Genomic DNA, 22,796 nt, shown 5'->3' with positions numbered 1-22,796 from the left:
CTAGGAATCTTAATGGCTAAAAACATATGTTTTGAAAACTTAGGGACCAAATACATTTATTATTCAAAACTTATGGACTAGAAAGGTAATTTGCAAAAAAAAAAAAAAAAAAAAATCACATGTTCATTGTTGTTGGGATTTTCGTACGAATGACCCCTTTTCAATGGCCTAAAAATTGGTTTAAGGTTAAAAAACGAATGAAAAATGGCATTTTACTACGCCAACGACATGTAAAAGTACCCATTTGATCTCAAAACGCACGCAAGGACTTTTCTCTCACCATAGTTTCTTGCTCCCGATTCAATCTCCTTCCTCTAGTTCCTCATCAGACACAACTACAATTTCTTTCTTTGTTTTTTCCTCTATTTGGATTATTCCTCTCGCTTCTCGCTCATTTCTCTAGTTCCTTATTAGACACAATTGCAATTTTTTCTTCGATTTTTTTATCTGTTCATATTCTTCATCTCCATTCTCACTCTCAATTCTCGCTCCTTCCTTTAGTTCCCCAATAGACACAACTGCAAATTTTTTTCTTCGGTTTTTTTTCCTTTTTGGGGATTATTCTCCTCGCTTCTCGATCTAGTTTATAACTTCATCCTCTAGTTTCTCATCAGACACAACTGCAACTTTTTTTCTTCGCAAAAAAAAAAAAAAAAAAAACTGCAGAACGAAGAAGGGAGAGAAAAAACTACAAAATGAAAAAGAAGAAAAACGCATAAGAAAAAGAAGAAAAACACGGGAAAAAATAGAAAAAGAAGAAGCAAAAGAAGAAACAGAAGAAGAAGAATGCACAAGAGAAGAATACGACAAACACAAAAAAAAGTAGAGATTTTTTTTTTCAAATTGAGTAGTTGCAAAACAAAGAAGAAATAAGAAATGCATCTAGAATTAAAATGATAATTTTTGTAATGACCAAAATTCATTTGTTTTAAAGTTTGGAGTTAATTTTAATTTGGTCCCAACAAAGGGTCCACCGTGCAATTCTTACATTGTTCAACCCATAAAACAATTACGAACCGGCATACACAAACTCACAAAGAACAGCGTTGTAGAATTGTATTGTATTTTAATCCGGTTCGACTGACGGTCTAAACCGGGTTCAGGAGGGTCCCAATTAAATTAACCTCACTTCCCCGCCACTGCGAACCCGCTCAAAAACCCTACCTCAAGCGCTCAAACACTCCCAAGCTCTTGTCCTACTCAACTTTCCTGTCCGTCTCTCTTGATTCCCAAACGTTTAGCTGTACAGAAGAAACCAAAGAATATACTTCTATACTACATTGATTCAAAATCCCTACTCCGTTTACCCTCCAACCCCAGAGGATTTCTGCTCCCAATTCCGCTTCCCAATTTTTGTTTTAGGGTTCCACACCAGATGGCATTGGACGAGGATGTCGTGCTGCGCGATGTCACCAATGCTGGTGTTGTCATCAGCGACCGCATTTCCAGAGAAGTTGCCACTCAACTTGATCTGGAGGAAGCGCTGGAAGCTTCCAGATACGCTACCGATCCGTATACAACCCATCCCAGAGAGGTAATTGTTGATGTTTGGGTTTTTTTTCATTTTTTCATTTTTTTATTTTTTTTATCCATTAATGCATTTACGAATGTTGGTTTATGATGGGTTGTTTTGAAAATTTAAATTGAAGTTCGAGGTTTATGATTTTGGTAAATAATATTCTGTTTTTTTAAATTAGTAGCTAGTTTTCTTCTCGGTCACGTGATATTTGTGAGGTTCTTCTGTTTTGCGTCAAAACTAGTTTTAGACAAATTGTCATTTTTCTTTATGGAAGTCTTTAGCAAGTTCTACATGAATTTGGCTTTACATTGATTAAAACTTCGCAAATTTTGTTATATGTTTTATATGGTGTTTTTTAAATATATATTTATTTGGTTTCATTATTATTATTTAAATTTTGATACTTTCAAGAATATTAACATTGCATCATCTACAAGTAGTCTTGTCGGGTTGTATATCATCATCAGCTGAATGGTTTGGCAAAGTAGAACATTGCACACATGTTTGAATTGAAAATTTGTGTTTAAGCATGCTATTAAGTTCATTACTTCTTTTATAGTGGCCTCCTCTTGTGGAAGTGGTGGATACTTGGGAGTTGCCTCCAGTGCTTATAGAAAGATATAATGCCGCTGGTGGGGAAGGAACTGCCTTATGTGGAATATTTCCAGAAATACGAAGAGCTTGGGCATCTGTTGATAATTCTTTATTTCTTTGGCGATTGGACAAGCGGTGAGTACAGTTTGGCCACATGATAATGCCATTATTAATTTGTATTTTGAGATGTAATTGTGATCCACAATATTGTCTGTTGCACTTGGATATCTTCTTGTTCATAATTGTTAACATTTAGCGTATGTAACTGTGATGATTTTGGAATCAGTGTTTCGTCAATTTCTTTTCATCCAGAGAATCAATTATTTGAAGTGTTGAAACCTTCTTAGTTAAATATTTTAAAGAGCTATGTGTTTTGAGGTAGGAAAGTTGATATTCTTCTTCATAATAAAGTGAAAAAAAGTTGTGAAAAGGTTAATTTGCTTGGATAAACTGGAAATTGGAACAGGAACAACCAATTTAAAGTATCATTCAATCCAACTCAAACCAACCCATGGACCCGTTAGTCACCTAGCAACCTAAGGTTTGTGTTGGAGCATTAATAGGTAAGCATTGGGGATGTTTTTAGGATATTAATGCGGTGCAGTGGTTATTATTAATAAATTATCACACCAAGGTTATTAGTACCTAAGGTTAATTTGGTGCACTAATTACACCAAATTCTTTCGTAATTACAGCTTCTTGATGATTTTTAACCATTAGAAGACCCTTTTATATTAGTCTTCCGGGGAGGGGTCCCTCAACCCCTTGCCCTTAGGCTGTCCTTTCTTTTTTGATGAATATACTTGTTTGTTTCCTATAATAAATAATAATAATAATAATAATAATAGAGGTAATTTGGGGATTTGGATTATTGTTAGATTGTTGTGAGTGTGAGAGTGGGAAAGGTCTCGAGGAAGACTATATAAGTGGGATTTCACTTGAAATATCACAATTACAACCATGCTACTATTTGTTTCATATTAAACAATTTCTAACCATGCCTCTATTAATACCTTAATAACATTCGTAATATTTCTTAGTACAAGGTTTAAGGAAAATGAGTTTAGGCTATGATAGTCACCTATTTAGGATATGAAATCTCAACAGTTTCCTCGAGGACCAAATGTAGTTGGGTCATATGGTTTTTCTATGAGATTAGTTGTGATGTACACAAACTAGTCCAGACTCATGGATATGAAGAAAAAACCTTTGAAATTTGAATACTCTAGTAGTTCGAACTCTGATCAGTTTGACCAAGATAACACGAATTGGAAGCTTCATAACTATCCTACCTTTCTCACGAAGTATCATGAGTTAGATAGATGGGACAAACTAGGAAAATTTTTAAGGATTTCTAAACAGAGAGGGACAGAGTCTTTACAAGTCTTTTGAGGTGCAGTTCTCAAGAAGATGCCTTGCTTCAAGCATTTGTGCGTCAGTGTTGTATTAGTAGCACTTGTACTGCTACTACTAATTTCTCTTAAACTGTAGCAATAGTCCTATAACAAGCGTATCAGGAAGCTGTTCACATGTTAAACAAGTGCTAATAAGAGTTTTCTTGATTTCACTCCACTAATTGCAAACTAAGAAATGTGTATTTCATTTAGTAAACAACAGAAATATATAATTTACAAGTTGGGAGTGGACTGTTAGGTGTTTATTGAGTACTTTTCATTGAAGTATAGCGACCTTGTCAACTTATGGTGTTTTTTATTACTTTACCACTTCGTGTTGGTCAGGGATGGTCAATGTCCTGAGTTTAATGTGGAGGAGCAAGCCATCTGTGCCGTTGGCCTCACCAAATCCAAGCCTGGTGTTTTTGTTGAGGCAATACAGTATCTTTTAATTCTAGCTACACCAGCAGAGGTAATAGTTTTCCAACGCTGCTTTTGTACTTTACCTGTTACTTTTATCGTTTAGACTGGTCTAAATTGATTGATCATGCAAAATGCAAAATTATTTTAAAAAAAAACTAGCGCATAGGATGTTTTCTCTGGATATTCTTGGTTGTGTTGACATAACCATAGCTTCCGTCCAGAAAAAGAGTTTAACTTTTTGGCGACTTTTCTGGTTTCGAATACTTTGATAAGGTTCATGTCCAAGGTAGCATTTAGCTCAATGATACTTGACATGAGAGATGAAACCTTTCTCCCTAGAAGTCAAAGGTTCGATCCGCCATTCCCGTAGTTGTTGTACAAAAAAACAAAAAATTCTCAAGAAAACACACCAGAACTCTGGAAGCTTTAGTACCTAGGGTTACTCTGTTGATTTGGTTTGGTTTCTGCATAAGTTAGGCCACTTGGAGGTCGGGGCCTCTTGGTTAGAACATTCTTTCTAACAAGGAGGCTCAACTTCTTCCTAAGTCATCCCAGCCCTGTTTAGACTTTTTTTAATGTAAGGCATTACATTTTACAGTTTAGGAAACAAAATGCTTGAGAAAGGTCATTCATCGATCAATTTCCAAGGCTTCTTTCAAAAGTTAATGCTACTGGCTCTACTAGGCGCACGCAAGGGAAGCTTCAAATTTCTTCCACTCAAGGATCCAACTTTTGCTTTTAAACGAACAGAACTGATACTTAATATTTTTGCTGGCTAGAACTTTATGCCACTCTTGCCTAGAGAAGGTCCCATATCTTTTTAGAGAAAATGTGCACGTTTCTATTTGTAATTGATGCCAAGACCTCCATTAGCAGGGGAAAGATAAAGGTTGTGGTGTTTAAAATGATCATTTACAATTTGGTGTGTTGAGAAAGATGTTGAATTGTTCTTCAAATTTTAAAGACATTTTGTACTACTTTTTTTAAGACTCTTTTACATGGGTTAAAATACTAGCGCAGTTTAGGTTTAGGTTTAGGTTTAACTATGTTTTAAAGTTTCTTTTTCCATATCGTATTTTACAGCTTTAATTCCTCCCTAGATTTGTCTTTTGTCAATAGTTTCTTTGTTTCTTCTCAGCATCTTTTTGTTACCAGTTGATTCTTGTAGGAGTATGCTCTTCTGGTGGTGCTGATGGTATGGATCCATATGCAGAGATTTCACTCCAGCCTTTGCCAGAGTATACTATTGCGTCAGATGGAGTCACTATGACTTGCATCACTTGCACTGACAAAGGACGAATTTTTTTGGCTGGACGTGATGGCAACATTTATGAGCTTCATTACACATCTGGTTCTGGTTGGCAAAAGCGATGTCGTAAAATTTGCCTTACTTCTGGTTTAGGAAGTGTGATATCAAGGTATCCAGTGGAATTAAATTCATAAAAGTTATAACTGTTGGATGTAGTCTCCTTTTTGACGGTTTTATATTTGTGTATGCTGGTTTGTTAATGATATGAAGTAATAATTTTAATTTTTAAAATTTGTTTATTTACAAAATTTGTATACTTGGACACTCAATCTCTCTTTCCATTGCATTCTTATTTGGAACGGGTGATTTTTACCCATAGGAATTGCTCCAGCTGACCAAGTATTGCTGTGTTCATCTGATTAAGTTTACTCTGTGATGAATGTGCTCACAGCATTTTACTTTTGTGGTACCTGTATTTTCTAGGTTTCTACACTAACCTAAAAGCACCTGGTATCTTTCAGATGGGTTGTGCCGAATGTATTCAAGTTTGGAGCTGTTGATCCCATTGTTGAAATGATCTATGATTGTGAAAGATGCATTTTATATACAAGAACTGAGGAAATGAAAGTTCAAGTATTTGTGTTGGGATCCAATGGTGATGGACCGCTTAAGAAAGTAGCAGAAGAAAGAAATTTGATCAATCAGAGAAATGGATCTTATGGAAGTAGACAGTCAAAAGGACCTAGAGCTATGAGTCGATCAACAATGCCATCTATTGTCTGCATATCACTCTTATCTACACTTGAATCAAAGTCATTACACCTTCTAGCGGTTTTATCAGATGGTAGAAGGATGTATTTAACCACTTCACCATCAAATGGGAACTTGGGTGCATATAATTCCAGCCATCAGACGCCAAGTTGTTTAAAAGTTGTGGCTACAAGGCCTTCTCCTCCCCTAGGTGTTGGCGGAGGACTTACATTTGGTGCCAACTCTGTCTCTGGTAGACCTCAAAATGAAGAGCTGTTGCCGAAGGTTGAGACAGCATTTTACTCTGCTGGGACTCTAGTCCTCTCCGATTCTTCACCACCAACTATATCTTCACTTCTCCTTGTGAGCAAGGATCCAGTAGCACAATCTTCGATGTCTGGTACTTCAGCCTTAAATGCAAGGACTTCTTTTGCTTTAAGGGAAATTGTTTCTTCTCTTCCTGTTGAAGGTCGAATGCTTTTTGTAGCAGATGTTTTACCCTTACCAGATGCTGCAGCCACTATGCAGTCTTTATATTCACAGATTGAGTTTGGGGTGTCAGATTTCCCAGATGGGCATGGTGAAAAAGCAGTTGGAAAACTGTGGGCAAGAGGAGACCTATCTACCCAACACATATTACCTAGGAGGAGACTTGTTGTATTCAGTACCATGGGCATGATGGATATAGCTTTCAACAGACCCGTGGATATTTTGAGAAGGTTGTTTGAGTCTAATTCACCAAGATCAATTTTGGAAGACTTCTTCAAAAGGTTTGGAGCTGGTGAAGCAGCTGCCATGTGTCTAATGTTGGCTTCAAGGATTGTCCACTGTGAAAGTCTCATAACCAATGTTGTTGCAGACAAGGCAGGTGAAGCTTTCGAGGATCCTAGAATTGTTGGGATGCCTCAACTTGGAGGCCATACTGCCTTGTCAGACACAAGAACTGCTGCTGGTGGGTTTAGCATGGGTCAGGTTACTCAGGATGCTGTGCCAGTATTTTCAGGTGCACATGAAGGGCTCTGCTTATGTTCATCAAGACTGCTTTTTCCACTATGGGAACTTCCTGTCATGGTTGTTAAAGGTATCTCAGATTCTACAACTACTTCACACAACGGATTAGTTGTATGTAGGCTTTCTGTAGGAGCGATGCAAATCCTTGAGCACAAGCTCCGCGCTCTTGAAAAGTTCCTAAGGTCAAGAAGGAACCAGAGAAGAGGTCTTTATGGTTGTGTAGCTGGTTTGGGAGATGTTACAGGTTCTATTCTTTATGGTAGTGGTTCAGATCTTGTTTCTAGTGATCGGAATATGGTGAAAAGCATTTTTGGTACATACACAAGAAACATGGAATCTGCTGGGACTGGAGCTTCTAATAAAAGGCAGAGATTACCTTACAGTCCTGCTGAGTTGGCGGCCATGGAGGTAGTTTAAATTTGCAGCAACGGATATTGATACCTTTTCTCCCTAGGATATGCTTTTACTTCATTATTTATTTTCTTATCATTTTATGCTTGTTATACTGCAGGTTAGGGCAATGGAATGTATTAGGCAACTGCTGCTTAGATCTGCTGAAGCTTTGTTTTTGCTTCAGCTTCTTTCTCAACACCACTTAACACGCTTGGTTCAGGGCTTGGATGATAGTTTTAGGCAGGCAATAGCTCAATTGACTTTTAATCAGCTTGTTTGTTCAGCAGAGGGTGATAATCTTGCTACGAGACTTATATCTGCTCTAATGCAGGTGAGTGGCTTTGTTAATTTAGCATGCATAAGTTACCAGCATAAATTTCATGTTCCTCTTGTTTATATGGTTTTTAACTTTTTAATAAAGAAACAAGAATTCTGGAGGCTCCTTCCTTTGAAGCTCATTTTAGGAGTACAGGAAGGCGACAAGCTGTAGAACAAACACAGCATAAATATCATTTTCCTGCTCATTTTATTCCCTCTTCTGGGCTATTGCTTCAATTTTTTTTTTTTTTTTTTTAAAAAAATGTTATTATATTGAATTTCCTTCTTATTTTTGGGTGTGATCATCTTTTGGAGGCTCCTCTGTTTCGTGCTGGCTTCTGTTTTTTGTATGCCTCCCACATAACCATTCCTATTAATGTAGGCAGTATTTTAAGATAAAAAAGGGTTTTCATTACCTATATCTAACTTCAGACCAAATTCCTTGAATTGACGTCTTTATCTTTGCCAGTACTATACTGGTCCTGATGGCAGGGGAACTGTAGATGACATTAGTGGGAGATTAAGGGAAGGCTGCCCAAGCTACTTTAAAGAGTCTGATTATAAATTTTTCTTAGCGGTGGAATGTCTGGAGAGGGCTGCTGTGACTCTTGACCCGATGGAGAAAGAGAATCTTGCTAGGGAAGCCTTCAATTGTTTGAGTAAAATTCCAGAGTCTGCAGATTTACGAACTGTATGCAAACGTTTTGAGGATTTAAGGTCAGTTTATTTTTAGGTTTATTGCTAATGCTGATATGAGTTTTCTGGGCAATATTTTATTAATTTGGTGCAATACTTAATATGAGTGGCCATTCCAGATTCTATGAAGCGGTGGTTCGTTTGCCTCTGCAGAAAGCCCAGGCTCTTGACCCTGGAGGTAATGCTTTTAATGATCAAACTGATTTGGCTGCTCGAGAACGTGCACTTTCCGAGCGTGAACAGTGCTATGAAATAATTATAAGTGCTTTACGTTCACTAAAAGGTGATGTCTCACTGAAAGAATTTGGGTCTCCTATGAAGCCTGCTGCTTTAAGGTCCATTCCTGATATGGCAACACGTAGTAAATATATATGCCAGATTGTGCAGCTTGGAGTTCAATCACCAGATAAACTTTTCCATGATTACTTGTATCGGTCTATGATTGATTTGGGGCTTGACAATGAATTGTTAGAATATGGAGGACCAGATTTGGTACCGTTCCTACAAAATGCTGGGCGGCATCCCATACAAGAGGTTTAATTTTTCTACTCATGTTATTAGCTTCCATTTGTATGTGATATTGATGGTTGAGATTATATAATGTACTTCATGTTACCTGTCCGATCAAGATGCTGAAATTTTCATTATTATCCATGATATGGTAGAAGTGGAAATAAACATTTAATAGCAAGGGCAAAGCCCACAAGTTCAAAATTGCTTATCAACTTAGAACTGACTATTACACTCCAGTTTCTTGGCTATGAAATGTTACAGATTTGAAACATTATTAACTTTGCAATTTTCTTTTCTAGAATATATATTGGTTTGACATAGTTTTCACATTTTTATTACATGGTATAGGTTCGAGCTGTCTCAGCTCTAACAGCTGGGGCTTCTCCAATTGGTCAGTCGGGAGCAGTTGGTGCAACAAATGAAGCCAAATTTTTTGATCTTTTAGCTCGATATTATGTTATGAAGCGGCAACATTTGCTTGCTGCTCATGTGCTGCTAAGACTAGCTGGTAGACGCTCATCTGATCCTGGGGATGTTCTTACTTTGGAGCAGAGGTATAAATTCCAACATGTATTTCTTTTGAATAACCGTTACCAATATACGTCTATTTAGATGCTCAGTAAGAGCCATCGTTCCATGTAAACATGTTGCATTGGCAATAAATATGGTTTAGAAATAGAGAGTATTTATTGATATAGGCTTATAGTGATAGAATTGATGAAACAATTCTGAATGTTGGGGTTTGTTTACGGTTTGGAAAAAGATAGTACTGAACAACTATGATGTTGTCGAAGGTTTAAAATGTAGTTCTGTGGATAAATGCAATTAAGGCTATGGTGGGGAAGTTTTTGATAAAAGCTAGCAATTTATGCATAGCTGAACTGGTTAAGATATCAAGGTCAGAGGTTTGAGTCATCACACCAAACCCACATGAACTGGAAAAAAGGGGAAATATCAATTTACACCTCTAAATTTTGAGGATTGTAACGATTTAAACCCTAACTTTCGTAAGTTTAACAATTTACACCCTCCTAATTTCATTCAAACAACGTTGTGTGAAATTTATAGTTTGTAACCTTTTTTGAAATATTTGATTTATCAATCAAAATCTATTTCTCTTCTAAAAATTTAAAATATCCTTTTCAGAAAAAAAAAGGTTATAAAGTATAGAGAAGAAAGGGGATGGCTGCTGTACTTTGTTTTGTTTTTTTCCCATTACCCACACTCTGCTTGTAGCTATTTAACTATATAAATGAAAGGTCATGCTTCCTTTTCAAACGAGAAAAGTAAATAAAGATGATCTTATTATGTAGTTGTGCATATCGTGTAAAATATGTGGTTGGTTGTGGTTGGTTTATGTCATTCCGAGCTCTAAAGCTTTTGTTAGACAGCTAAAATTCCAAGTTAGCTTTTGGTTTTAGTTCTTGTCCAATTGAGATTCCTTGAAACCATTGTTTTGGCATGAACTTTTTTTTTCTTGGAGAAATTTCGGTTATGTACTTTTTTTTTTCTTCCATGTGACTTGTTGTCTTCAGGTGCCAATACTTGAGCAATGCAGTTTTACAAGCAAAGAATGCTAACAGTAGCAAGGGGTTGGCAGGTTCTACCCCTGATACCTTAGACAATGGATTGCTTGAACAGCTTGAAGGGAAACTTGCTGTTCTTCGTTTCCAGATGAAAATTAAGGAGGAGCTTGAGGCTTTAGCTTCAAGAATAGAATCCGTGGCAAGTACATCTGATTCAGTCCAAAATGAAATGATCCCAGATAATAATGATTTGGCTGCCAATTCCAGTATTGCAAATACGGCTCGGCAAAAGGCTAAAGAGCTCTCATTGGAGTTAAAGACTATAACTCAGCTATATAATGAATATGCTGTTCCATTTGAGCTATGGGAGGTAACCTTTTCTTTTTACCTCATTGAATTTGAGGATTTGATATTCTGTCTCTCTTTCTTTATTCTTAAGTTGGTTACGTTGTGAATTCTTTTACACCCACACTGGTTAACTTTTGGGTAAGCTTTCTGGACTGAGTTTAGGAAGCTTGAGTGTTTGATGGGTTGACATTGAATGTCAAGTTTATAAACAGAAACTTGTTGATGTCAATTGGAAGTGCCATGGGCCAGTAGAATGAGAGAATCCAGTTAGGCGTTTATGGCATGTAGAAGTAATATTGAAAACCCCTCAAGAATCCAGCAATCACCACAGATTTCAAGTTTTAAACTTATTACTATTAATGTGTCACTCCGATTGCTTACATCTGTATTTATGAAAGATCGTACTTGTTTGGAAGCATGTAATTTTATAACGAGTATTTGTGATTCAAGGAAATGAAGGAATAATGAAGCATGAGACCAAGACTTCTAAGTGTTGGAACGTTTTGTTTCATTAAAAAAAATGTTGGGTAACTTTTAGAATTGATCTAAAATCAAGTTCGGGAACAGTTTGTGGATTCCTACGTTAAATTGTTCTTTATTCTGTTTGATGATGGATTCTTTTGCTTGTGGTTTTCAGATATGTTTGGAAATGCTGTACTTTGCAAACTATTCTTCTGATGGCAATACTAGTATTGTCAGAGAAACTTGGGCTCGATTAATTGACCAAGCTCTTTCTACGGGTGGCATTGCTGAAGCTTGTTCAGTACTAAAAAGGGTTGGTGTCCACATTTACCCTGGCGATGGAGCTGGAATACCTTTGGAGTCTCTTTGTCTTCACCTTGAGAAGGCTGCATTGGTATGGTTGTGTTCGTTGAAGTAAAGACATGTTTGATGATATTTTGTGATGATTGATTATAAATAATTGAATGAAAGTGTTATTCTTTTCAATTCATGATGTTATTGTTATAGCTATAGTATCAGCTCTTTCTTGTAATATTCGTCTTTGTACAGGAGAGATCAGAATCAGGTGTTGAATCTATTGGGAACGATGATGTTGCAAGAGCCCTTATTTCTGTTTGCAAGGGTGCAACTGAGCCAGTATTGAATGCTTATGATCAATTGTTGTTGAATGGTGCAATTCTGCCATCACCCAAACTCAGGTTACGCCTCCTCCAATCTGTGTTAGTGGTACTCCATGAGTGGGCTATGTCAATATCTTCACAGACTGTGGGTAGAAGTGCAACTTCAGCATCTCTAGTTCTTGCGGGAAAATACTCTTTGGATCAAGTAGCTATTTTCAACCAAGGGGTTCGGGACAAGATAGCCAGCGCTGCTAACAGGTCAATTTCATGATTTTCCTTTGCCTGTTGATACTCACCTTGTTGTTTGATATATTGAATCTAGTCAAATTTCTTATTTGAGTTTTGCTTAGCAATACTCCACTTTAAGTTGTGGTCATACATACCACGACAAATGACAAGTAATTGATTTACTTTGAAGATTTAAATTACTTTATTATTATTATTATTATTATTTGGACCAGAAACAATTTCATTGATCAAATGAAATATCCAAGGATATACCAAAAGAGCCCATATAAAAGTTATTATTATTAGTATTTTGATCATTGAGGTGCCGGCCCATTACGTGTGCGGTCCACCCCAATAACTCTTTGGGAGGTTTCACCCCTAGGGCCAAATACAAGAGACAACAAACGATTTACTAGGAGATATTTAACTGATCTAAATTGATGTGTCAACATTTTCATAAGGAAAATATTCAAGTTGTGACAGTGTTAACCTTACCTCTGGAACTTTTGTAACAGATATATGACTGAGGTTCGTAGGTTAGCCCTTCCACAAAACCAAACTGAGGCTGTCTATCGAGGCTTTAAGGAGCTTGAAGAGTCACTAGTTAGTTCCTTTTCTTTTAGTCAATTTTGATTTATCTTTGTTCTATAATTTCTGTTGTACCAAATGTTTGAGGTCTCAATTGATTCTTTCAAGATACAAAGGTAGATTTTTCAAAGCTGAAGTGGCTTCTGTAACCCGCAATGTAATATTATCAGAAGGTAGTTAATGATGCAGTGTAATGTTGGATAATAGATACCTACTTGTGTTGGCATGTTGATGCATGTAAAGCTATCGTAATCTTGTCAGTTTGGTTCACTTGCTCCATGGGGTTGGGATAATGAGACGTAGTAATGTATTTACAGGTAAATGGCTTCAACGCATTTTATTTCCTAAGAACTATGTATAATAAATGAAGAATTAACGCTGTATTATGCCAGTTTCTTAATTATGGACCTCATCACTGCTTTACTTGGAGATATCTTTTGTGTTACTTTAGTACACAGGTAACTGGCCCGGACATCAACGAGGCAAGTCAATTTTGACTGTTGACGGTGTCACGGTTGCTGCACATCCTGCTGGAAAATGACAGCCTTCGTAATGCCTTGGTAGGGGGTAAATATTTGATTGAGACATCCGTAGTTATTGTCATTCCTATTTATCATGTTTGTGTTTGCAACTTTGCACCAGTTTAAGTGCCTGGAAATGCATTTCAGTAGAATAACTGCAATGAACACTCTCGAGAAGTTTAGGATTCTGCTTTGGCTGTGAGAGTTGTGCTAATAATCCGGACGAACAGCCTGGCCGTGGGGTATTGCAACGAGTTGGTCGATGTAATTTTATTTATCTAGATTTTCTTAGTTTGATTGGTTGATGGTAAATTTCCATGTCCAGTTTATTTGATTGTTCCATGACCTGTGATTTTCTTAAAGAGCTTATGGTGTGTTTTTTTGGTTAATATTTCAAAATTCTTAATGGAAAAATAGTTCAGATTTGAGTAGAACTGATCCTCTTACAGAGTAATTGATTATATTGCTTCATTTTGTATTTTATTTTTTATTTTTTGAGTTTAATAACTTGTATGAGAGTAGGATTTGACCTTATAACCTCAAGAGGGCATATGCTTAGTCTCGTAACTTATCGATCATATTGTTGTGATCTTAGATCATCAGTGTTCTATTTTGCAATCTTAAATAGTTATGAAATGGGATTTTAATATTTCTTTTTGAGCATATATCAATTTATATCTTTGAACTTTGGATGCTGTATTAATTTAAACCCTAAATTAACAATTATATCGATTTAAATCCTGAATATAATGAAGGTTTAAGTCGATATAATTATGAAATTTCAAAGTTTAAATTGATATACTTATAAAAGTTTAAGGTCTAAACGGATACAATTATTCGTTTGGGAGTTTAAATTGATATAACTCCCTAAGTTTAGGGTTAAAATTGATACAAGTTCTAAAGTTTAGGGCTCAAATTGATACAATTCTTAGTTTAGTTTAGAGTTTAAATTGATACAACTCTCAAAATTTAGGAGTATAAATTTATATTTGTCTTTTTCTTTTGAGGAGTTATGAAGAGAGGAGGCCTTGGAACATATGACTTACACTTTATATGTAGTAATAAGTTTATAATTTTGTATGCTAAGGGAAGAACCCATTGATATGATTTTTAGTGGGTTAAGTTATTCATCTCTAATCAAGACTTTGTTGGAATCACCATTTACCAAGCGGTATGTTTTTCTTTAGAAATTTAGAAAAATTTGAAAATAAAGGATTAAATCAAAGTTGTATTTTATATATTCAGATATATATTTGGTATTAGATTAAAAAATTGAATTTTAATTTAAATAATTGTTTAAAATGTGATTGATATTATATTTATAAATAATAAAACTTGTAATTATGCACAAAATATTAGTTGGTAGTGAACTATTATTAATTCATCTATAAACATCTTTTTGTGCTAATTTTTTTTTATAATTATTACTTTGTAATATTATATAATTTATAATACATGACATAATACAAATTTTACTTTTTGAAAAATGAATTGAGTTTATGTAACATACTGTGCTTCTAAGTGTTTTTATCTTTATTTAATATAATTCTACCTTTTAAAATCCAAAATTCATAATTTAGATACAATGAAAACGTAAAAATATTTTTCAGAATTTGTACTGTTTCAGATTGTCTATTAAATATATAATTGTTGAATTTAGTGAATTTGAAAATATAAAACAACAAATTCAGTCAACATGAAAACATAAAATATAATATGGATTCTCTATCAAACAAATATATGTTTGTTTTGTTTTTCTTTCTTTCTTTACAACTTCTTTGCTATTATTTGCATTTTTCTAACTAACCACTTAAATTTCCTAGCCAAATTTAAAAACCAAAACAAATTTTTTATTTTTGGTATGGAATAATTTTGTTTTTAGTTTTCAAAAATTATGTTTGTTTTCTTACCATTTTTTTACTCTAGTTTTCAAATCTCGTAGGTAAATATTTTAATTCTCAAATCAATTTAAAAAAAAAAACAAGTTTTTTGAAACTACTTCATTTTAGTTTCAAAATTTGGCTTTGATTTTGAAAATTTTCTTAATAGAAACAAATCATAAAAATCAATAAGTGAAAATGTGAAAAAATGTAAAAAAAGTGAAAATTAGTGTTTATAGGCTTAATTTTTTTTTAAAAAAAAATAAATTAACTATCAAATGACCTTAATTCCTTTTTTTTTTTTTTTTTTTCCATTTCTTAAAATGGTTATGAAAGTAATCACTAATCTGACTTGATCCTTTCAAGTACGATAATACGGAGAGAGTTGTGTGTATTAAATACATCCAAGTGGAAGTTAGGTTGGTATACAACAAACCAACGAAAGTAACCCGTGAATTTCGTACACAACTTCTCTTTTCTATTTCATTCATTAGTTGAAGCTTTTTTCGGGAGCTCTTGACCTGCGAGTTAATATGTTGTAGTTAATAAATTTGTATTTAAGGTGTAAAGATATAAGATGAAGTTTTTCAATAATTGTGGAAAGTAGATTAAAAGTAAAAGATAAAATTATTCGATAAATGTGAGAAGAAAATATAGGATTCCTCGATAAATATGAAAAGTACAAAAAAAATAGTAAGAAAAAGTTACTCGATAAATGTATGAACTTAAATAATATTTATTTTTGAAGTTGAGTTGTTTATACCTACTTAAGAAGTTGTGGGCCAAACAACCTTTAAATTTATGAATACTCATTTCACTTAATATTTTTGTTTTGCTATCCATGTTCTATTAACCAAGTTAAGTTTTGAGAACTAATCAAGAATAATTTTTAAGGTCTTGTCTGGTAATGATTTCGTTTTTAGTTTTCTGTTTGTTTTCTCCAAAATTTTCATTTATTGTTCACATTTCTGAAAGAAATACTTGAGCTCCTATTCAAATCTTAAAAACAATAACAAGTCTTTAAAAACTAGTTGTTTTAGTTTTCAAAATTTGGCTTAGTTTTTTACAACATTAGTAAAGATTAGATATTAGAACATAGAAATTCATGGATGAATGTAGTATTTATATGTTTAAATTCTAATAAAACAAAAAATCAAATAGTTATCCCATGAAGCCTATTTTATTATTATTATTTTTTTAGAATTTGACTAAATCTTTTTTATTTTTTTAAAGAAAGGTAAAGACCATGGTAAAAAGAGTAAGAGAGAATAAACACAGTTTTTAAAAACCATAAAACTGATTAAGAGAGAATAAACACAACTTTAAAAAAACATAAAACTGAAATTTGAAATCGTTATCAAACTAAGTCTAAATGTTGCTATATTTTTCAACAATATGATAAGAACCATTAGGGACGTCAATTTATTATTCATATTTTATTGGGTGATTTTGATGTGATTTTATTGTTGCTATTTATTAAGTAGGAGTAGTTTTATAATTTTGATATGATTGATGACGTGGCATTGGAATTGGTAGTATTATTTATTTTCATTTGTACAAGAAATTTTGATGGGATTGAAATTTAGGAGAAATTTTCAAATGTGAAGAATTGTATTATCCATTTGAAATAAATAGATACTTCTTTGGATTATCCATTTTCATGAGGATAAGAATCTTCAAATGTGGCATGCCGTCTTTGAATTATCCTTTTCTTTTCTATTAATTCAAAATAATTCAAATTTCTCTTATTCAACAAACTTTGGATAGTTGTGGTTATATAATATATTTTTAATATTGAAATGCGAGTTTGATGGCGTTAATATCCATACATTTTGGAAGTCGATATTTGAACTCTCGATATTTTAATTCTTTTTAGTGTTGTTTTTCATTACAGAAAAATAAATAACATATTTACAAAATATAACAAAATTTCAGAATTTATCCATGATAGACACCTACCTCGTATGTATCAGTATCTATAATTGATAGATTCTAGAATTTTACTATATTTTGTAAATATTTTCAACAGTTTTGCTATTTGAAACAATTTTTCTTCCTTTTAATATTATTTTTTTTAATTTCTCTCCTCCCATCCATCGTGGTTAGCTCCTCCTCTCTCTTGATCACATAAGTAGTTTTAAAAACAAACGAATATACAAATATGTAGTGTAAGTTTTAATGTTGTGATTGAGTTCAAATATCTTCTATATGATTCAACTATTAATTTAATTAAATAACACAATTACTTTTACTAAAATAACATAATAACAAAGTTAGGTTATTTAATTAATCTTACTCATAACTAATGAAAACATAAATAGAAGAAAGTTTTAGACACCAATATCATGGATTAGATATATTCTTAATTAAAGATACAATTTAGGGATTTTTACATTAGAAATCTATCTTTGGCCATATATTTTTATAAATGTCTTTAAATTTGATTTTTTTTTTCCAGAAAGGTCCTTTAGTGCTATTTTTGGAGAGTTTTACCACTTTTTATATTTATTTATATTCGTTGTATGTATATATATATATATATTTGAAGCTATTTTAATGATGGAGAGAGAAAATACATTAATTATAAAGAGAAAACGAATTTATTTTAATTTTTTTCTATTTTCCAATTTGGAAAAAAATGCATTTAGTGAAATGTTATTTTCTATTTACGTTGGTTTTCACATATCAATTTATTGGTTTTTTTTTGTACGGATTAGTGGTTATTTTATATATACCTTAGAATATTTTGATACATTCATGATTATTTTAAATATATCTTAGAACATTTTGTTAGGTATTAGAAAATATTCTAACCAATATATGAAATATACTATGATTTATAAATTAGAGATTGGCTCAATGCTTGTCATAAATCACAGTATAAACCAATATAAGAAATATACTATAGTATATAAATCTTCATAAATTTCATTTACACCATAATATATATATATATATATATATAAGTCTAGATAAAAAAGAAATACTCATTTATCTCAAATAAACGAATACATATACCAGATATCAAATTTTCTATAAAAGCTAAAAAGAAAGTACATATATATCACAATATATATATATATATATATATAATAGGAAAAAATAAAGTCCATCTTCATATGGGGGTTTATAATACATAACTCTCCATTTTCATCTCTTCATCTCTTTTTCTTCTTCAGCCATGGTCGTCACGGATCTCTCTCCTCATCACTGTTGATCGGATTTGCTCGCACTGCCGTGCCGTCAACCGAATCTCAACCCATCACCGCTGATTTTCTCCACACCGTCCGCGCCATCGATTCCTCCCAAGTCGTTCGTTTCATCTTGTGCAGAGCCATCAATTTATTCCACGTCGTCGTCTACCACCTATAACTTACATCGCCAGAAGGAGAAAAGAAAGGGAGGGGGAAGGAGAAAAGAGAGAGAAGAGAAAGAAATAAGTGTGAATTATGGGGGAGAGAATATATGAAATATATTATTGGGGAGAGAGAAGATATGCATGAGGGAGAGGGAATATGCATGGGAGAGAGAGTATGCATGGGAGAGATGTTGGGATTGATGTCCTAATTCTCCCGGAGTCTTGTAGTTTGTAATCTGTACACATTATTATGAATAAAATAAGAGTGACTTTATTTGGCATTTACTCATATCCAATAAACAAAGCTCTATGGTTGTTGTATGAAAACTTAAGCATGTATATGAGATATACAAGTGGATCATGCCTTAAGTGATAACCTAAATAGGTCTGTAGTATAAGGATTAAGGAGGGATACCTGATCCTTGTGACACTACGGATACGACCCGCTTTGTAGAGGTTTACAAGTATTGTGAACTACTACAGATGATAGATCCTGACCATTCATGTGGAGACATGCGAGCGGGGGTGTCCTATACAAAGAGTTTGTATAAGATTAGACCGCGGATGATTCATCTTTGTATATAACATCGTTGATACTAGAGACTAGGTGACATGACCTCAATCCTGAGTGTTTTGTGAACTCCCCCCTTTGAGGGCGGTCTTTTGATTAGTATGGGTGAGAGTGGCCAGATTGCCAACTCAACATGCCTTTTTGGGGACTTGTCTGATTTGGGAGCTGGAAATTCAGTTACATAAGATGGAATTCACTCCTTCCCCGAAGCAGGGGTAAGTAGATAGATTACTCCCTTAAGGCTGATTCCGAGTCTTGAACATAGTGACCACAATTTCTTTTTGGAAGAGAGGACCCAGTTATAGTAGAACTATAACTTATGTTCATTAGAGAGATCAGTGGTACTTAAAGAGTTAGATGTAACTATAGGGGTATAATGGTTATTGGTCCAGCTGTACTTACGAGCGATCTGTCGTACTGTTGATTGGTTGATATGGACACATAATATATTTGTAATAAGGAGAGTTCAGCTGTCGGTCTTTAGTGGAGTGCCTGGCAGTTAACGGATGGTGGATTCCGTGACTAAAGAGTTTAGTCAGTTATTCACATATTGTTGGAGTTTCGAGCTACAGGTCCATAAGGTCCCCTTGGTAGCTCAATGAATTCAAGTTGAGAATCAGTTCTTGGTATTGATTTGAAATGTTCAAATTGACAAGAGGTAATTCGATTATATATGATATGATCGGTGTGATGTATGAGATACATCAAGTGGAGGATTAATGTAAATGAGATTTACATTAAGTACCATGAAATAGAAAAATAGCTATGGTTTATATGTTTTATAAGATGAAATATTAAAACTATAGGTTATAAATATACTATGATAAGTTGGTTATCATATATATTTATAATAATATTAATTATTGAATAATTATCTCTTTTTCTCTAATAACCAATTGAGTGGGAGATTATTGGTGGTTTCATGGTAACCGTGAGATAAAAGAAAAAATGTTTTCCTAAATTTAGTATGATTTGAGATTTTCTATTATAGGAAAAAGTTCTCACAGAGATGCTGTCAAGTGGATTAGATTCACTAAACGATAGCTGAAGAGAGACTAAACGATCATGGAGTGACACTATATGATAGTTCACTTAGCTGGCCTTTAGCTAAATGATCACCGAGCTTTTGCTAAACGACTGCATAGCATTTGTTAAACGATTGGGCATCTTCTATACGATAGACCTCTGTCATCTCCCACTTGCTCAATCATTTACACGATTGTTCTTCCTCCAGTCTCGTCCTCCAACCAAGTCCACACAGAGCCCACACTTCTGGATTCTCACACCGAGAATACCAAGGTAGCCATTATGGTGGTGTCGTACTCAACTCGACATAGTTCGAGGTTTCTGGAGGCTGTTTGCTTAGTTCGCAGTGTTCATGTGGTGATTGCTGATTAATCGTGATCTTGGATATCATTGAGTTCGAGCGTTCCTGAGTTGCTGTCTTGCTGATTGTACGAGTGTTCGAGATCAAGGGTGTTTGAAGATGAGTTTTTAAAGGTATGTATAATTCTTCCTTTGATCTTTGTAAAACATGCTATAATTTTGTTTTGTGCATGACTGGTTAGTTTCTGTTTCTTGATTGTAATTGTGTATGTTCAAATACAAATGGAATTTGGAACGATCATTCTATTGCTCATGGAAATCCTTATGTTCGATTTCCTTCAATTGGTATCAGAGCCAGGTTGTTCTGATATTCTAAATTTCAATTCTGTTTTTAACTTCTTTTATAGTCGTGGTGGGTTTTCTGCATTGCGTTTAATTGTTAAATGCGTTTGTGGATGGCGTTGATGAATGTTTACGGGTTTAATTGCCTCTGTTTAAAGCTTTCTTTAAATTACAAAATGTTAATTTGTAAGGGCCTCTGTGTTTTTGGGCATAACTAACATGCAATTGAATCTATAATTCAAAGTGTTTGAGTTAGTCGAGTCATCCATGATGAAGTTTCGAAGCATAGAGATGCGGTTATCAGCGAAGAAGAAGACCAAGAGTTGGCCGTGTCATGTAGCCTTAGATAAACGATTGTTGAGATTTGGCTAAACGATCGTGTAGATTTTTCTATGCAATTGTGTAGTATTTACTAAACGACCGTTTAGCTAATGCTAAACGATGAAGTAAAATATTTACTCTATCGCGTAGCGTTGGTTTCCTGATCGCGTAGACGCTGGAGGTAGACGATCGAGTGGGAGCATTTGATGCTCATCGTTTAATAAAAGATGTGTGCGCTAAACGATCGTGTAGTTAACATGCTCATCACATAGTCACTGACTACACGATTGTGCAATATATGATACGAAGGTGCTCGCTCAATGATCGTTTAAACGATTGTGCTTCACCGCATCGTTGTCGTTTAGACGATCGTTTAAGGTTTGCGTTAGGCGCGACGCGCTGCACGATCGCGTACCTCATGCTTCATCGCATAGTAAAAGGTACACGATAGTTTAGCTTTGGAAGCGTAGGTAAACGATTGAGTAAAACATATACTCTTTCGTGTAGATGATCACACGGGTTTTTGGTACACGATCAGTGGAGACTTGGGCTTCGACTGAACTGCTCAAGACTCGATTCGCCTGTTTGAACCGGAGACTATTTTTTTTTTTTTTTTGTAATAGTTAGCTTGTAACTTTGAGGATTTGAGGCAATTTTTCCTGGTTCATCAACATTTGTTTATTATACATGAGATGTATGTGGTTTATATGCCATAATGTATGACATATAGATTCAAAATCCACCTTAGGTTATGCATTTATTCATGCATCATATATTATAAGTGTTATAATATAGTAGATTGCATGATTAAATTACATTAATGCATGTTCATGCATCATATAATATAAGAGTGTATGCATTAAGCATATCCATGCATCATCTTTATATTATAAGTGTTATAGTATAAGGGTGTATGAGACGTGTATGCTTGGTTCATTACTTAGTTATATAAGAGTATATAAAGTAGTAATAAATGAACATTGCAAAAATTGAGATTGTGGGCATGTGTTGAATAATAAAGCAAATAGTAGACGACAACAGGGATTAACAATTAAGTTTCAACCTGCAACTTTGTACCTTGAGCTATATGGTTGCACAATATCTCAAGTATGGAAAAATACTCCTATTTTCAGTCTTTCTTCACAAGTTCTTTCAAGAGCCTAAGTAATTAGTCCTATATCTCTATGGCTAATTGAAACTTAGATCAATTCATACATTTTCTTAGTCCTATGTGTTAGACATATTTAAATAATAATATATTTAATTAAAGTATGGACTATGTATGTGGATTAATAATTTATCACATTGAGTTATTTTATTTTATTAGGCCCTATTATGTGATCTAATTAATTAAGGCCCTAGATTCCTAATTGAGTATGGACTTAATGGGTAGAAGCCCATTCCTAGTTAATTGGGGTTTAATGGAAACCGTAATTGAACTAGTATATAAAGAGACCTTAGGCTATGGTCCCAAGATTCCAATACCAAAAAAAAAAAGCACTCAGTCTTTCTTGAATCTCATCTAGAGAGAGATCCCACTAAAGGCATTCGGAGTTTTGGTTGAGGAAGACCATAATTATTTATCATCATCTTGAAGCTATCATTAGTTTCTCAATGAAATCCGGTATGTAATTATTCTTGACAATTTGGCATGAATGATCCTAGGGTTTATCTATTCAATATAGATATTAAGAATTTATGCTATCAAGTGGTATCAGAGCATGAATTTCATGTTAAATTGTTGGTATATCTTCGTAATGATATTGTGATTCAATTTTTATTTCTTTATAGTTGATTAAAGAATTAAAAAAAAAAAAATAGGGAAGCCGAAACCCTCACTTCATG

The 22,796-nt window shown here is 34.0% G+C and overlaps 1 protein-coding gene across 4 annotated transcripts; it reads left to right on the top strand.

Moving 5' to 3' along the window:
* Positions 1 to 1,144: 1,144 nt before the first annotated feature.
* On the top strand, positions 1,145 to 13,587 carry NUP155 (nucleoporin 155). Of its 4 annotated transcripts, none has more exons than XM_039036080.2 (15): positions 1,145 to 1,534; positions 2,079 to 2,248; positions 3,853 to 3,979; positions 5,086 to 5,348; positions 5,701 to 7,348; positions 7,452 to 7,664; positions 8,121 to 8,368; positions 8,467 to 8,881; positions 9,209 to 9,414; positions 10,396 to 10,756; positions 11,372 to 11,590; positions 11,746 to 12,074; positions 12,560 to 12,647; positions 13,084 to 13,192; positions 13,275 to 13,587. In XM_039036080.2, the coding sequence occupies exons 1-14, from the start codon at positions 1,376 to 1,378 to the stop codon at positions 13,171 to 13,173; spliced, it is 4,536 nt and encodes a 1,511-aa protein (XP_038892008.2). In that variant the 5' UTR covers positions 1,145 to 1,375; the 3' UTR covers positions 13,174 to 13,192; positions 13,275 to 13,587. The 4 variants fall into 4 exon arrangements, with proteins under 4 accessions (XP_038892008.2, XP_090171963.1, XP_038892009.2 ...); XM_090315838.1 differs by having other exon boundaries at positions 1,148 to 1,534; positions 5,099 to 5,348; XM_090315837.1 differs by lacking the exons at positions 13,084 to 13,192; positions 13,275 to 13,587 and adding an exon at positions 12,840 to 12,902 and having other exon boundaries at positions 1,146 to 1,534.
* Positions 13,588 to 22,796: the final 9,209 nt, after the last annotated feature.

The sequence above is a fragment of the Benincasa hispida genome, chromosome 7, assembly GCF_027475165.1.
Source record: "Benincasa hispida cultivar pf3 chromosome 7, pf3_genome.v1.1, whole genome shotgun sequence".
NCBI lineage: Eukaryota > Viridiplantae > Streptophyta > Magnoliopsida > Cucurbitales > Cucurbitaceae > Benincasa > Benincasa hispida.
The sequence above is the reverse complement of the archived record's forward strand: the minus strand, read 5'-3'. Positions and strand labels throughout refer to the sequence as shown.

What these genes read in the sequence shown, in the direction of transcription:
- NUP155 (XM_039036080.2), top strand. Translation starts at nt 1,376, where the DNA reads ATGGCATTGGACGAGGATGTCGTGCTGCGCGATGTCACCAATGCTGGT. An exon ending in TTCTAGCTACACCAGCAGAG is followed by an intron (nt 3,980 to 5,085) that starts GTAATAGTTTTC and finishes TTTTGTTACCAG; the next exon opens with TTGATTCTTGTAGGAGTATG. An exon ending in GTTCTTACTTTGGAGCAGAG is followed by an intron (nt 9,415 to 10,395) that starts GTATAAATTCCA and finishes TGTTGTCTTCAG; the next exon opens with GTGCCAATACTTGAGCAATG.